Raw genomic sequence first — 18,195 nt, forward strand, 5'->3', positions numbered from 1 at the left:
CTCTGATTTTTTTGTGTTGTAACCTTCTCAGCTGTATGAGAAGCTGTTATGTGTTTTATATCAAGGAGGCTGCCTCCCAAATTGTGCAGCCCCCCACCTGCCTGCCAGGCACTGCTGTGCACAGCCACACTCTGTCCCTGTCCCTGCCTCTCCTCCCAGAGGGTTTGTGTGAGCTGGGGGGTAGCACAGCCCATCTCTGGCCACTGCTCAGCATCAAGAACTCATTTAAGAGGGCATGAAGAGCTCTGCCTGTCCTCTCTCAGACCCAAGGCTCGCAAGTACTTTGGCCTCAAAATCCTTCCTCTCTCCATTCAGGGCTCTCCCAGGGAATTGTCTCACACATCAACTGTTTTAAGAGCAAGAAAGAGGAGAAAATGTATTCACATAATTATGCCCTTTTCCTCTTACCACATGGAAACAATCAGAAATCATATCTTACTATCTTCCCCTTAAAGCTCTTCCTACCTGAACATCACTGAGCTAGATAAGAAAAATCCTCTACAGTTGTGTAAAACTGAGCGTGCTAACTAAAACTTTGATTTGTTTTTTTTTTTTACCTTCACAGGCTTATTATGTGATAGCAAACTACACAGAAACTAGGGCTCAGTTTGGTGTAAGGTTGCAACCGAAATATCCAACAGAAAAAAAGAAGCAACCCAAGCCACTGGCTAATTTTTCAAAAACAGAGCACAGCTTCCTCCTCTTGTGCAAGATTAAGCTGCTTCTGCAGCTTTTTTGGGCCAATTGCCACAGAAGCACCTCCTGGCTGGATCAGGCTTTGGGTCTGCTCTTGGCATGAGCACCAAACCAAGCCAGTCGTGTGCCTCCAAACACACAGATGTTCGAAGGAACCCGACTTCTGCTGAGCTGCTTGAGCTCATCTCTAACAAACAGGTGCTGTGAGAACAAGAACAGTAATTGAGTTAATGTAGTGGAGAAATACAGTAAAGTGTTTTTTATCAGTCAGTTATATGATCCAGGCATATAATAAAGACAGAGTGTGACATAAAAGGCAGGAAACTGTCCCTGAGAAGTATGAGCTAACCAATATTTGTTTAATAACTGGTATCTATTGCATCATTTCTACTTACTGCAAAGCAACTTAATTTTTATTTGATAACTCTAGTAATTTGCCAATTTACATTTTTATATTATTTATTAGGATTATTTTCAATATGTAAAACATTGCTTCACTTAAACATACTCTTGTCATTATTTACAAATACTTTGTTCTCAACCTAATGGAAATTGATCTTTACCTATTTTAAAATTATAATGATTTTTAAATACATTGTAAATGTTGTTTCCATAGTTTCTTTAAAAAAATTTTTTTGTATTATACAGTTTATTTTTTTCATGTTTTAATTTTCTTTAGTCAGTATTAATATGCAATTTTAATGGAATATTTCCATTGTAATTAATTTACTTTCCATTAGTTCTAAGGCACAAATACCAAGTGAATAATCACTGCCATGTTTAACATAAGAACAAAGTGCTCACTATATAATAAAACAAAATGAAGAGATGGGTAACCTCATATCACTTATATCACTTTGAAGAATTTTTTTTTTTTGCCTCTTAAATACTAAAAATGTTAAACTCTTTAAACTTCAGAGTTACAAGATTATTTTCCAATAAAATAAATACAATTTCTTTACTTTTACTACATTGGAAACCACACAAATAGGGCTTTCACTGGGTTTCTTCTCCCCCCCCCACCCCACAAGCTCAACACACAGAGAAGAATATTCCTGCCCTAAATAGTTTGCAATCCAATCAGACAAAACTACATTAGAGAGCCAAATTTTAAATTTCAGTGTGGTACACTCCTACTTCACAATGCAAAAAAGAACATAAATACAGTGAACAAATTTTCCCTTTTCAAAAATGATATTTTTTCCTTTAAATAATTTTGAATAAAATTTTCTATTTTTCTAAATCAGGCCTCACATTCACAAACCCAACATTAAGTATTATGCACACACATAGGAGAAACATCACTGCTGATTTTGGGAAGGGAGGGAAACATTGCTTATCTGGTACTTCAGTGAAATAAAAATTAAAAGTGAAGATTTTCAAGCAGGAGGTATAACTGGAATGTATTTCTTCATGCAATTATTTTACCTTCCTATTAGGAAAGTAGCAGTAAAATTCTGAAATTCAATTAAAATAGTTGAAAAAGAAAATTAAAATTATGGGGCCTATTATGTCTCTTTCCAAAAGAAGTATCCCAAATCTCAAGTTTTGAATACTCTCCTAAGGCCTACCATAACAATTAACACTGGGAAGAAAACAGGATCCTATTGACTATATACAGAATTTCAAATTATGTCAACAGGACCTGAGGATTACAACATTTTATGTCAGAATTTAATTATGGATAAAGTCTTAAACACATACTGTGTCTCTACATGGACCTTGCCATGCACATAGGTACTTTCAAGCAAATGAAATCTTAAAATTTGAATGGAGTGGCTAGAAATAACTAGTATTGAGAGCAGTCCTCCCAGTGAGAGAAATACCAAAACAAAGTGACTATCCAGCCCAGTAGCAAATCTCTGTAGGGTAAAATGCTGGGATTGTTACTGAAATAAAATATGGGAAATTTTACCATGGTGCAAAGCACGATAAGTTTTATCACTTACAAGTACTAATTCATGTGAGTTCTAGTGGGGAGAAAAAAAGCAGATCTGTGAAGCTGATGCATTCATATGAACAGTGAGAGGTTAAAAATGAGCATGCTAAATGGAACAAAAATAGTAACTGAGGAAAACATACAGAATCCCTAAGCAGATGCTAAGGAAGGCCTTTGAAGCAGTTAGTATAACTAAGTCTGAAACCAATAGGCTTATGCCTATTGAAGGACAAGGGTAATTGAAGGAAACAGTGATGAAGCAGGGAAGGAGACAGAAATAACCTCAACTGGGAAAAGATGATTCTATTAAAGTGGTCTTTATCCAACAACACATTCCTTGTGCTTTTATTTAAGACTGTCATACATCTTTCTCAAAAGACTTTCTCCAACTAATAAGTCCAAATCTACAGTGGCAATTCAGGCTCCTAGGCACAATTTGTGTTAACCCCCACGCACACGAGGCTCGTGCCGACAGTGCTCGCGTGTTCCTCTCACCTGTGTGTATTCTCAAGTGGACCTTTAAGTGGTGGGATGTTCTGAAAGTCTTTCCACAATATGGGCAGTCTTTCATGGCAGAACCAAGGCTCCTGTCTCTCAGTAAAGCTGGCTGCTGGACTCCTACAGATCTCCCAGCTTCTTCTCCAATGTCTGCAACACAGAAATGTTCTCACATCACTTCAGCACATGTCAGAAGTTGTTCTCACTAAAACTGCTAACACAACACAAAGTTAAACATGTCAATACTACACCTGTCTATTTCATTCTTTAAATCTGACAGAATGCTGACAATTCATGTATTTTCTTGTTATTGTCTTAAATTATTTCATCTTTCCCATCATGATTTTAAGCAGCATATGGTACCTTTATATACTGAATTATACAAGAAAAGAAACAGCTGTGTCAGCAGCTGGTTTGATTTCTTCTTTTGCTTAGTTCCTATTAATTTTTTCTCCAAAAGTTTGAGATTGTTGTTTTGTTGAATCTATTTAATTTATAAGTATTGTGAAAACCTGTAGGCTTTTAGAGGGAAAAAGTTTGCACCAGTATAATAAAACATCTTAAAACAAGAAAATTGCAGCAATAGGGGGTCCCACAGCACTGACAAGGTCCACATGCAAAGCTAACCAACTTCCTCTGCAACATCTCAGCAGTGGAATTACAACAGGCAACCCAGAGAGTGGCCTAATAGCATGTGAAAAACAATGACAAAACTGGTCAGATGAGGGGGAATTCCATCTCCCTCTCAGCCGCAGCTCCTGCGTTTTCTCCTTCAGAGTTCACAGCTACACTTATTCTTTGCATCATAACACAATGGGTGAAACTCCAGGACACCTCTTCTCTCTCCTGATATAAAGAAACAGTCATTTCAGCCATCTTGAAGGAACTGCTTTTATCCAAGCAGGCAAGGAATAAAATAACTTACAAAAGACTGACATAAAAATTGCAAAAAAAAAAAAAAATGTAGGGCATTAAAAAAAAGTCATTATTCAAATCACACAAGGCTCATCCATCATCTTGTACATAGAGGGTCATGTAATATCACTGTAAGCATCAATTCAGTACCACTATAAGCACCAGTGCATGATGTCACCAAAACCATGGCAAATGTTGAGGCTGTGACCCAGATTGACACTCCTGGCACGTCAGGAGCAGGACACATGGACACAGCATCACACCCTGTGCAGAGCTGAGCTATCTGGGTTAGATCCAGGTGGGGAGCACAGAGTTAAAACCTGCATGCAGAGTCTTGATTATTTCAACCATAAACCACTGACTAAAAATGTTCTGTCTTTACCCATTTGATATGTAACTAAAGCTGTCAGGAAACATAGTGCAGTTTACACAGCATTGCCTTTTAAAAGGAAGTAATGGGACATAAGAAAGACTTAAATATTTGGCTCTAGTAAAATTTATTCTCACAGTAGCAGAGACCCAAATACCATGTTTCTGGAAAAGGTAACACTAACAGGCATTTCAGTATGTAATATGAAATGGTTCCTCTAAACTATTTTGTTTAAAGCTGAAAGAAGGAGATGATAGAGCTATTAAATACATATATATATATATATATATATATATATGTGTGTGCTTATCTCAGTCCTGTATGTAATCAAGCTATTACTACTTTTCAAAATGTAAATCTGATAGTTTTCACATCCCATTCCTGTTTAACATTTTCTGACTGTTCTCAGACTGCAGAGTTAAAGCATAATATTTAAGTTAGAAAGTCAGTAAATGTCATTTTGAATTATCCTCAAGTACATAAAGTTGCATGCTATAGGAGTCTATTTTGTCTTTGTGAGTCTAGGAAAACATACATAGGTACTAGCCTATAATTCCAATATCCCTAAAGAGTTTAGATTTTCTCTGGTTTTACTCCTCAAAAGTTGTATATAATTATGGCTTAAGCTTCTTTGGGAAAAAAAAAAAAGAATTCCTGAGTGCAAAAAGATTTTTCTGAAGTGCAAAACACAGAATGCATGATGATAAATTGCAGGATTTTATTTTGATTTTCAATAAATACTATATGAGCATTATAGATAAATATATAGATAAAGTTAACAAGCCACTCAGGAGGAATTTACAGAATAAGTCTACTAGCTATGTTTTGCTACATGTCACTCTAAATGATGGCCTGTTATCCATTTGCCTTTTATCTTTCTATCTAGAATATGTGTGGCCCAATAAAAAAGAATAAATTTGTAAGATGAACAGCTCTCTTTGCAGATTTAAGAGTCTAATTTTCACTTTGCACAAAATTGAATTTTTTCAAGGGAGCAAGACGATGGAGTTTACTCTAGCACTAATCCCTCTGAAAAAGCAAACTGAAAACAACAATGAAGCAAAGAAAGATGTGGGTGGTCTGAAGAGTTCTCTTTTAGATTTAAGTAGACATACAGTAGATAGCTCCAAAGGCTTTACTCCAACAGGGGCCTTACCTTGAAGAATTTTTCTTCCCACAGTGAAAGCATTCCTAAGACTTTAAAGCTGGGCTGAGGGGTTTTCTTTTGAATTCCTCTGCCTACAAAGCCCACCGAAGCGCTGGAGGCCATCGCTACCTGAATGAGCAGCTTTATATCCAAGCTCTTTTATTCCCAACAATGAAAAGATATGTTCAAGGCTGCCGACTCTCCCCATCAAATGCTAACCCAGCTTCTTACCAGGGCCCCATTTTGCCACATTGTACCTCTTTGTCAAAGCACTTAAGTTTAAAATGTGCTTAACTTTAAAATGTGTTTAAGTCGCACTGACTCTGCTACTGAGGTTTTCTTATATCGAGTCTCAGAAGTGATCTGTGGAAACTAAGGATGAAAAAAAGAAGAGGCTGACAAGAAAAAAGTTAAGAAGCAAACTGAACAATACAGACTATGCCAACATCAGAATATGGAGGGAATGAAAAATCCTCAGTTTTACCAATAATCATGTATTCTACACCTCTGATGTCCCCCTTCTTGTGTTTTTGAAAGCATCTTCACAAGGAGAAAATCTCAGCTCTGTTAAATTGTGAAAATATATAGCAAAAAGTAGTTTTACAGATCTGCAGAACTAGGATTGGCCTCCACAAATTAATTTATGATTTACTCAGGATTTTAGCTATGGTTTTGGGGGCTTCTCAATTCTAAGGATAAAAGATCAGGAAGGAAAGAGAACAGTTACTTATCTTCCAGCCATTGTGGTTCCCTGATTTATGTGGTCTATATGATGTGCACTTGATGCACGTGGGATTACACTGCTTTTTTTACTATCCATTTCCATTATAGGCAGGTCGGCATCCTGAATATCTTCCTGCCCATCCCAACCTTTCCTGATTAAAGTGCAGGAAATAAGAGACTAAAGTATGATATAGATGTACATGCTGGATGTGAGACTTCCCAGCCTTGCCTCTGAACTTACTCCTGCTGAGCTTTCCTTTCACTTTATAGGTATCTGTTCGCATCAAAAGTCCTGGACAGAAATGTGAAAAGCAACATTCAGTTCTAAATATGAAACTGGTTTTTGGGCCAATCTAAGGACAAGGAACAGCTGAGAGTCCCCAGCTGCTCAATGTGCTGTACCTGCTGGGCAGGCAGAGAGCACTCCTGACACAGGACACAGGAATTCAGCCACAAAGCAGCTTCTGGGGAGGTATGGCAGGGACATCTCTCGCACACCATGCTGTGCCCATGTTCTCGTGGGGTAAATGCCAGGAAAGAAAGGTCACTTCAACATCTATATCAGAAGGTGGAGATTAGCTGCATAACCAAAGAGCCAATTTGGCCAAAATGTGAGTAAATTTTTTTGGCATGCAGACTGACATAAAAATTAACCAGTCCATAAGATCAGTATTTGAGGGATTGCCCTTCTTCAGACAGATGCCCAGTTCTCAGGAGAGAAGGGCCTAAAAGCCACCACTCCTCATCTAGCAGGGAGATCAGGCTGGTTCCACACCACTGCCACAGGCAGAAAGTTTCCACAGAGACAGATAATCCCAACAAACATTTCTGGAGCCAGGAGCACTTCTACAGTAGAAGGTTAAAAGAAAGTGAGAAAGACACCACTGAATCCTTTTTTTCCAGTCAATATCTTACTGCTGGTTATCAGAAATGGTCCAGCCAGAACTGAGCCATGGCCACGGCCAGCAGTGCCCTCAGCACACAGATACAGATGCCACAGAGGAGAAACGCCAGCTTCAGTGGATGTTGCCAGAAAAGAGAAGACAAACTTAGATGGACAGTGAGTCTCTGTGCTCAAAGCAGAATCTATCTAGGCAGTCATATGAAGAGCAAAAGGAAACAAATTCTTTGACATTTCCATATATACTCTGTATGACTGGTCCACCTGTCTGGAATGAGCCCATAAACATGATTAGAAACGGGTGGATTGCTTTTATAAAAAGAAAACTGTTTTCACTTGGTTAGGCATCAGCACTGACTTCAGTCATGATAGCAATCAAATTCTGAAAGGAACATCTACTTGTATGTGCCACAAATTTCACCAGAGTACTTATTTGCTGTGTGTATGTGAAGGTGCAGGGATTCACAAAGAGGTGCTTTCATGTTCAAAAGAGCTAAATTGAAGCCCTCATGAAGGCTAAATCATCAGTGAAGTCAGTTGGAATTTGTCGACATAAGGTTTGCCAAATTAGCCAAAAACAGGCAATCACATGGAAAGGTAATCAACTCACAAAATAGGTAATCAGTCTTACAAGTATGTGTTTGGTCTTGCACAATTTTCAACACTATTAAAGAACCCTTTGAAAATGTGGCCAGAAACCTTTAAAGCTGCACATAATCCCAGGTTTTCATATATTTCTGAATTCAGAATATTTGTAGTTCTTCAAATCAGCCTGTTAATGAAACTTGGTGCAACGAGAAGTGGTAGTGACCACAGCTATTTTTTGATGACCCATAAACCACCCAGATTAGCCCATCTTGTGGCAGGAAATCCAATGTCAAGAAAGGAGTTAGAAGATATTTAGTGTGTTAATCCTGTCACTGCTGTCAGCTCCTTGCAAGTATGCCTGAACTCAACCACCTCATTCCCTGCCTGGGAAGCAACATAGAATATGCCAAGTTTCTTAGAAAACATGCTTTATATTTCTTGCCTATTCCTAAGAGAAAGCCTTAATAATACTGAAAATAGTGGAAAATAGGAATATAATTAGGGATATAATTAATAATATTTTTCTGCCTACCTGAAGTAGCTTCAATTAGTATCATCCCATGTAAATGAGAACAGAATCTGGCCTTGTGTTCATAATTTGAAATTAGAAGCCTCTTAGTGGATGTCACTACACTTTTTTGCTAGTGAAGTTCATGGTTTAAAAAGAAGCTTTCTAATATTACTAAGTATTACAGTTATATTTTAGGCCTCCGGAAAGAGTTGCTAATGTCTTAGGTCAGGAACAACTTGCTGTCTCTATTGTTTCATCAAGGATTTAGGTTTTATAATGACCATATAAGGGAATCTTAAACTGTTTCTATGGATTGGCAGAGAATTTGTTTAAACACAGAGCTATTTTAGAAGAGAATTGGAAAGGAGGCCTACTAGTGAGAAAGCAGCATTCACATTGTTTGTATTATTAGAAATAAAGATTATACAAAGGTTCCACTGGTAAATAAAAAGATACCACGTCTGACATGAGAATTCCCTCTTAGCCCTCTGAACCACACAGACAAACAAAATGCACAAACTGCCCTGCCTCTGTTAGCAATTAGTTACTGGCAGAGTTAAACTCAAAACACAGTCTAAATGAAACTGAACTAGTAGGGCCAGAACCATTTGTACAGGGAAAGATTGCAGCTTGTAGAAGTAGCAAATGGCAGCCACAGCCAGCACCTTGGCCTGCAGGGGAGTAGCTGGGTGCTGTTTCAAGCTCAGCAGGAAGAGAGACAAAATATTGTAAGCATTTGGTTAGTAACTGGTGATGCACACACACCTTAAGGCCACTCCTGGAACACCACACATCGGAAGATTGGTGGTTTTCACACCCCATGAGTTCAAAACACTTTCATGGCAATACTGCATGTATGCAGTGCTGGTTATAGCTTAATGCTTTTCATTGTGTGCAATGCTCTTCACATTGCATGTGAGATACATACAAAATCTGTATATACAGCACAGAGAGAGATTGATGAAACACTTCAACAAAATTAAGATTTTGTTAATCACAAAATGTTTTCTTATCCTCTTCTTTTCATTCCAATCAAATTCCCTACAGAGCTTTTTTTCTGCAGTTCTTAGCAGTCTTACTTCTCAATTTTTTCTAAAATTTTAAAACCTTTTAAGATAATCAGAGATCAAACACAGTTTCTGAGTACATCATTTTAGCTGTTTCATTTCTTTGAAGAATCGTGTGACCGAAAGACATAGAAACTCAGATTTAGCACTTAAAACACAGAGTTGTTTACTTGCCATTAGGTGACAGTGCTCAGAGTTTTGACCCAATATTGAGCATGGTGAAGAAAAATATTTTTGAGAGAATAGTTTCTGTGTGAGAGCTCTTTAACTGTTTTGTTTTGGGTTTTATTTTAAGAAAGAAGACATCTTAAGCACCTTACAATATCTTTCATTTAACAGTTGGCAGAAGGAAAGTCCCAGATGAACACTGGCCTGTGTCTTTCTCTTTAACCAGCTGAGTGATCCAAGCTTTTAATAAAGCTGTTCCAATTATTGTAAAAGTCATCTAGTACCTTATAGCCACAAATATTGACAGTTTATTGCACAAAGCATTCATGGCATTTGAAGGTCACATCATACATAATACATACACTTTTATAAAAGTGTCTGGAACAAAGAGATACATGATCAGCAATTACATCTTACCATTCGAGGGTATGATTTTATACTTATTGAAAATGAAATACTATAAGAAATGCAAATTGTTAATAAAACACAAAATAGTTCATTTTCTGTATTTATTGTTTTATTAATCGGCAGTACCAAGTTCAGTTGTATAAAATCAATGGAATGCCATTCATGCCTCAAGAAGATTACAGTTAAATATCATTATCCTGCAAACCATCACACATATTCTTAGCTCAGAATGAGAAGAAGTAAGGTTCAAATTTTAATCTCACTACTGTACACCTCTCCAGGCCTACTGAGTTCAGTGTAACTTCAACTCTTACATTTGAGTCAGGACTCCACCATATTGTTACAATATTAGTTTTGATAAAAATGAATTGGAATAAAACTTAAAAGAGTGCTGAAGATTTTTTTTTAAAAAAATAGAAGTACGCACAGGCATGTCAAACTTCTTCACCCTCTTCCAGTGCCTGTGACTTAAGGCCATTCTAAAAACCACACACACCTGCACAAATGGTATAATTAAAAGTTAAAAGTTTCAATTTATTCAGTCAGACCAGTCCTTCAATAAATTCAATGGACATCAGAAATACACAGAGCAGAGTCATGGATTGCTTGTTTTTGGTTAGTCTTCACTTTTTTGATGTTACTACTAGCTCCTGGAACCTCTAGCTACCCAATGAGAGCTGGCTAGAGGCAAATGGCCATGGATCTCTACAATGTTTCCCACTACATTATTGCCCCAACACCATTTTTAACAGTTTGTTTCAAAATTGCAGAATACAAAAACTTCTCTCCAAAGCGCTTAACATAAGAGCACTAACTCTTCTACCATCCAACCCCTCCACTGATTTTTCAGATCTGCCACTCCAAAACCATGACCTTGAAATCCCACTTCCTTGACCTGACTGTATAGCTGAAAGCACTTCCCATCCCAAATCACCTAGTTTGTCAGATGCTTGTCATGAAATTCCACTAGGCTTGTGTAATCTTTCCACAGGAAAAGAAGAGGCTTTAAAAGTGAATGTACTTTGCCATTTATCAGAATGTCATTTATCTATCTAGTGCTAATTCTCGCTTTCTTCAGAAGAGCACCTGAGCTGCCAGTACACCCTGGTGTACTCCTCTGTCCATAATGTGTGCCTTCACAAGCAAAGCAGCTACTGGACCTTCTGGACCAGCAAAATTGAGCTTAAATACACACTCATGGATCTTTCTTTGTTTTGTTGCGTATGCTCTTTGCCATTTATTCTCAAAATTTACTTTGGTGTCCAATTATGCTTCTGATAGTAAGGTTATCTCCCAAGCCTTTCATATGACATACTTCACATGGTTTTCCCCTCCCTTTCTTAAAACAAGCTTAGAATATTCTGGAATTTTACCAAAAGTTAGTGTGAACAGTACCCTGTGATTTTCAGCAGTTTTCTTACCCAAACCCTTGACTCACCTGGGTTCTCTTTGATCCTGTCACCTAAATTTGAAATGGGCACTTGATTACTGACCAGGGAGAACAAAGTCTTTCCAAACTTCATACAGATTGTCTACTGCTTTTGGACAGAATTCCAGTGGGGAATCTAAGCACAGAGGCTATCCAACTGGACCATCTTTTGGATTTGTATGTGTTATTTGTAGGCAGGTGTTCAGGTACCAGATGGCCTTAAAACCCATACTACTCAGGTTATAGCAGCTTCTACAAGCTGTCTGCATCATATTCCCATCTCTGAGATTTGCAGAGAGGCTACATGGAGCTTGATAAACACTTTTACCTAGCATTGCTCTCCTGATGCCAAGGCTAGATCAGATATCCAATTTGGGAGAGTTGCCTTACAGTCCCTCTTTAATTAAGTACTCCTGATCTCCCACTCCTGGGATGGATTGCTACTGCTGATTAAGCTCCAGAAGTAAGGATCTGTGGAGGCAATTTCATGAGGGAGAAAATGAAGTTGCTAGCTAATCAACTAAAATAACCATTTACTGGACTTCTGTGAATGAATATGTTGCCTTCTCCTTGCTTCCATACTTACCCTGTTTCTTCTACGCTGGGAGCTCTACAACCCTACAAAGGACAGAGGGGTAAGGGCTACTTCACCATCACCTCTGTCTCGTTCCTAAAACACTTGTGGGACATACAGGACCATTTGGTACAGGCTACACTATGAAGGGAATCTAAGATGGTATCAGTAAACCATAGGAAAAATGACAAATCTGTGTGGAAGAGAGCTCTGTGAATCTCTTTTCTCTAAGTTCTTCTCATCTTCCCAAAAATGCATTCTCTCAGACTCTTAAGAAGTACAAATTAACACCTCTCTCCTTGTAGTCTTCTAAACCCATTGATACTTTTTAAAATCTTTTGAGTACTTGAATAGAAATATTTATTAATTACACTAGCCAAGTTTCACCCTCAGTTCTGGGTTAAAAAAAATCAAAAAACCAAACAAATATTTTTTTCAAGTGAGATCCACAGACCTGCCTTCATTATAAGTACCTCTCATGGATCAGGTATCACTGGGTAAGTTCTTGCATGCTATTGTTTAAGAAAACCCTTTTTCATTATTATTATCTTATCACAGAGTGGAAAAATCAGCACATAAGTGCCAGTAGCAGGTCATCAGATTTTATAAAAATTCATTCTACTAAAGAAAAGCATGAATTATTTAAAATGTCGCAGGAATGTCTTTCTGTAGACACTGGCAAGGAAAAAGAAAACCAAAAAAAACAAAAGAATCAGGCATGTAAAAAGAACTATAGAGGTAGCTAAATTACTAATTTCCCCCTCAACAAATTGAGAAAGAATTAAAGACTCTCATTCCATTTACAGATTACTGATTAGAGAGGTGCTGACAGAGTCTCTAAAGAGTGAATAATGTCATGGTGTGTGTTACAACATTTGGGCTATGATATGAGAGGCTTTTCCAGTATCTGTATTTTCTTACTTTTAACTTTCCATTGCTCCTTTCAAACTAAATGACCACTTTTAGCTAATATAAATACTTTTGTAAATAATTTTTCTCCCATTTAACTCCTTTGGTACAAGCCACTTGAGGATAATTTCCAACTTCTTTATCCATTTCACAAAAAAAAAAAAAAAAAAAAAAAAAGAAAAAAGCTGTATTTGAATAAATACTTACAAGCAACTCTAAACTGCTGAATCTACTTTACTAGCACCCTTTTTCTATAAATAAAATATGTTAATTACATGAGTTTTGCTGTAATGGAAAAATATTGATTAAATTCATTACATTAAGTCTTGAGAAGGGATCCTTTAACTCTTTGGTATAGGTTTTTTCCTCATTGTTTTAACAGTGTACTGTGAGAATACTGAGAACATGATATTATCTGAAAAAACTCATTAATTTTTTTATACTAATGTATCTCAAAATGTATTACTAGGTCAACTCATATGCATGTTTTGTAAAATAGCCTTAATGTACATGGGTACCATAAAATGATATTTGTGGGTGTGCTGCTTTTGCATTTGGGCTATAAAAATTCCGAAATGCTGCCTATGGAGCTGATCTATCAATAACCCAGTTTTCCTCTTCTACTATGAAAATATAATTTTATTTTTTTTTCATCTGAACTACTCTAGTCAAAAAAAAAAAAAAGAAAAAATATTTTGAATGCTGTCCTCTGATTTAGCTGAGCTTGTGGCAATAACTGGTTTAGGCAGTTTAGGCATAGGCTTCAGTATGCTGGAATGATCCTGAAACTAATTTTGCATGTGTTGGAGTTGGACTGTGGCCATGCACGTCAGTATGCTGGAACAGAGTTATCTAAATCCTGAGCCTTATTTTACATGTGCTGGTGTTGGACTGTGGCCCTGCAATCTTTTAGGTCTCCATCTGTAGCTATCAAAGCCAGGGTGTGCCCAGCCACTTGCTACTGCTCACTGCCTTCCTTGCACAGAAAAGCTCCAGGCTCACCCTCCCACACACTGGGGTCACTGGGAGCTCGTCAGAGCCTGGCTGGTCTCATCAGCTTTCTCTAAAGCCCCTTTGCAGCCATGACCAGCCTTTTGCAGTGCATCTCACTAGGATCCTAGATGGTTGTCAAGTCCCACACCAGTGATGAGAAATACCAACCTCTTGGACAGATGTTTCCTCAGATTCAGCACATTAATTCCTTTCTCAATACCAGGTAAAACAGCCCTCTCATTTTTCAGCAAGCTATGGAGACCACAGTGCCACCACTGATGAAAGACCCTTCCTACTTTCTTAGCCTGAATGTTTTCCCTTCTGCCATCAGCCAAAGGAATTTGAAGCTCAGAAAGTCTAGACCAAAAGCTGGTGACTGTTTACTCCTGGGGAAATGGACAAGAAAAGATCAGGCACTTGGAGGCCACAATAAAGAAAGCCTGGCTGTGCACCAATCTGGAGCACCAGCGCAGAGGCAGGAATGGGGACTGAATAAAGCAAAGTCACTGTACAAGGTACTGTACAAAATCACCCCAAGGTGAACTGGTTACCTCCAGGAACATACAGGCTGATAGCAGCAATGTACAAAGTTTTTGCAAGCTGCTTACTTACAGCTCCTCCACATTAATTTACCAGAAAATACATATTTTAACCCATCAGAAGCACCTATAAAATTAGGAGACAATCCAGACTGGCTTGATTTGCAAACACATTTCCCTACCACAAATTCTGTCTCTATGGAGCCCAGCAAGCTGGAGAAACAACTTCACACTAAGGTCAAAATTAGAAATTTGAATGAAGATCAAGCATTCTTCCCTGGCTGGACAGACACAAGTTATCTTACTGTCTGCCTCAGAGACAGAGTGACTTATTTCAGAAGAAGTATAGTGTTCTATCTCTTAACTTATTAGCAATGCACTTTCTTCAAATTCCAACAGCAAAAGAAATTCAAAACCCAGGTAGTCTGCATGCACGGAAGCACCTTTTGTTTAATAAATAATTCAACCATGTATTCCTTTTTAATTTAAAAACGGTCTGACTGAACAGTCAACAGAGTGAACTAAAGTTGGCAAAATACAGTGTTGAAAAATTAAAAAGTGTATTCAAGGCCGTATTCATTTGCTTCACTTATATACTGGAGAGACAGGCTGTGCTGAAGTTCTAGCTTTTTTCTTTTTCTTTTAAATTATACACATTCAGTCACATGATGCTCACTTGCCTTTGAAAGCTGCCTTGCCCTGGAATTAGTCTTTCTCTCTTTCTGTTACTAGTACAGCAGCTGCTGCTCCTCTACCTCATGAACATCATCAGAAATTCAGCCAAAATGTTCTCACAAGCTCCTCTGCCATGCCTGTGAGGGCCAGACTTGAACTATCGACCATCTTGGAAAGCAGAAATGCTGTAAAACCTTCTGGAAATATTCAGATCATCCTCAGATTGATGGTCCCACATATCAATAAGTGTATAGTGAGGTACAGGAAACACATGTGGCAGCAAAAATCTGCAGATACTGATGCACTGAAATCCATCCCAGGACTGAGTTTGTAACACACTGTAGCAAATGAGTACAAATACTTGGGATCAGTCGAGTGCATTTGGTGCTCACTTACTCTCTTGAAGACAGCCAAAACATATAGCACTATCTTAAATATAAAGTTACAGGCTCACTTTTGTAAAATAAAATTCTTAGCAGTAAGTAGTTAAGAATAAGAAAGAAAAAAGCTAATGGAGTCAACTCTTTCACAGCCTTCTGTACCACAGTTTCAAATAACTTCTTGAATCTTGGAGCAGACGGAAAGGAAAAAGTAATGATGTGGTCAAACCTCCTTATTTCAGATTTCTGGAGATGAATCTGCTCCCCCACACATCCCAAAGCTGAAGCAGGTACTTAATGGTTTCCTAACCCATCACAGCATTTAAGCCTCTGCTCTGCTGAGGGTTTGGCTCTCATCACTCTGAATGGCTTTCCCATGTTTTTCATCCTTTCTGACCAGCACCTTCTGGAGCAATGACCATTCTATAACCATCAGACAACAGCCACCTACATGAAATTCTGAGGCTGATAATGCTCAGATGACATTAAATGCTGACACAAGGAAATCTTATCTCAGAGAGGTCAGATATGCAGGAAAGAAGATCCTTACTGGGAAGGAGAATAGAGGAAACCTAACCCTTACAAAGTAACATTGCCTTTATAGAAAATGACTTGGCAATAAGATCTTTCAAAGTGGACATATTTGTTCAAAACTCATGTTAGACCCTCTGGATGACAGAAATGAATCACATTTAGGAGACAGAAGTTTCACAAGTGCATCCTGACTATTACACATCTTAGGGAAGAAGAGCAGGCTTACTTCAAATTTTCACTATTCTGAGCACTAGTAAAATTTCCTGCAATAAATAGGATGAAAACAGCAACCAGACCAGATAAATTTGTACGGATAGGAAACTTTCAACAACTTCCATCGCTCTGACAAAACCGCCTATGAATGATATGTCCAAAATGCATCTCTGAATCTGACAAAGTATGAACAAATGCATCAGTATAACTACAGAGATTTAGACACAACTCCTCCCCTGCAAGTCAGAGAATCCTCAGGTTCTAATTTTGGCTGATTATTGGCTTGCACTGAGACACTCTGCAATAAGCACCATGTCAGAGAACAGCCTGCTTTAAACCCTGGGAATGCAGGCTCCTGCATTTGTGCAGACACACGTTTCCATGCCTTTTCAGGATGGCAGTGGTGGGAGCCACTCCAACAGCCTGGCAAGCCCACACAGAATTTGGTACATGACAAACTGGCTTGCACCAGATTCCATTTGAAAGCTGTCTACAGTGGGACTGGCCAACCTAGCAAAGTCATGCATGGGGTTGAGGAAAGGTGAATGACAGCATTAACTGGTCAAACGAAACTTAAATAATTCTAACAATTCTACTGGTACTGGGTCCTTTCTGGCTGCAAATTTTACAGGTATGTGTCCAGTCATGAGGGTCATAGCTGTTTGTTTCAAAAAAGAGATTCTCTTGACTAACTAGGCAGTGGAGCTTGCTGACAGATGCTGAAATATTACAATAAAGGATGGACAAACAAACAGTACCTCCCTACTGCTGCCATTTTTTCATCATAAAACTGCAGGAGAGCAGCACTTTGCATTTAAAACAAACAATGATGGGAAGATGCAACCTCAGAAAGCTCCGATACCAGACAGGACGCTGAGGAGTGGTGCAGATCAGTGGAACTGATTCCAGAAAAGAATTGCTGGAGAGTCCATTATCTGCAGTACTGCTCCAGTGAGTGCTGTTCACCAAGCAGCAACACACTTCTCTCTGTGTTCTAGGGTTCTTTTCAATTAATATTTGTTTTAGTTATGTTGAATCACTGCTCATCTACTAAGATATTATTTGATTTAAAAAAAGAAAAAAAATCCTTTCTTCTTGGTTACATTTTCACACAGGTTTTTTGAAGTAGGAGAGTAAACACACAGTCCCTATGATGGCAATTTCCATTCATAGTTTGACAACTAAATGTTGCGATGTTACTTGAAACTCCTGTCTCTTATCTTTCAATTTTTCTTTAGGGAAAAACAGCACAGAAATATACCCTGCCATCTATTTGAAAAGATGCAGATATGATCCACCTATGATGATGCAATTTTTGGAACTAAGACTGTGATCCAAAACAGCAGTCTGATCTACATTTTAACCATAGCTATTACAATAACTAAAACCAAACACGGTGATTCTCCACATATCTATATTTATTCTGATAATACTTTGCAAGATTTCTGGCTGAGAATGCTTCACATAAGTAATCATTATTGAAAAGTTTCCCTGAAAAATATGTGTCTTAAGACTTCAGAATTATAGATAGGTGGGGGTAGGCATCCAGATCTTTCCTTGTTTTCCATCTGTGCAGAATTTGCTGACCATCAAATGTTTAAATATCTGAGGGTCTTCTGGTGGCAGACAACCAGCAACATCAGATCAGTCAGGGGCATCTGGCTGTCAACATCACAGGAGAACCCATCTCCTCTGGCATTGCCAGGGACTTTGTTCAGCACGGCCACTTGAAGCAGCAATGGCAAAACCAACCTGTCCCACAGAGCCAGGGTGTACCAGGGAGGTGGCAGAGGCACACTGACAGTGTGGGAACTGATGCACTCCTCTGGATTCCTGCAAGGGACCACATCCTGTGGAGGATCTGTACTTCAACAGCTTGGACAGTTTCAGCTTGTCTGTCTGCACCCTAACAAATGCAAAGGCTTTTCTCTCAAAACAGATTTTCATTAACTTGCACCACCAAGCCCTCCCCCATACAAAAACAGAGGGAGATTTTGCAGAAATTCAAAGAAGAATTC

The 18,195-nt window shown here is 38.3% G+C and overlaps 1 protein-coding gene across 1 annotated transcript in view; it reads right to left on the minus strand.

Moving 5' to 3' along the window:
• Positions 1 to 18,195, minus strand: part of ZNF536 (zinc finger protein 536) — a 344,488-nt gene that overhangs the window by 127,511 nt on the left and 198,782 nt on the right. Inside the window, 1 exon segment of the mRNA XM_054516149.1 lies at positions 3,131 to 3,283. Coding sequence (XP_054372124.1) covers positions 3,131 to 3,283 — 153 coding nt within the window.

This window comes from Molothrus ater, chromosome 12 (assembly GCF_012460135.2).
Source record: "Molothrus ater isolate BHLD 08-10-18 breed brown headed cowbird chromosome 12, BPBGC_Mater_1.1, whole genome shotgun sequence".
In the NCBI taxonomy this organism is placed as follows: Eukaryota; Metazoa; Chordata; class Aves; order Passeriformes; family Icteridae; genus Molothrus; species Molothrus ater.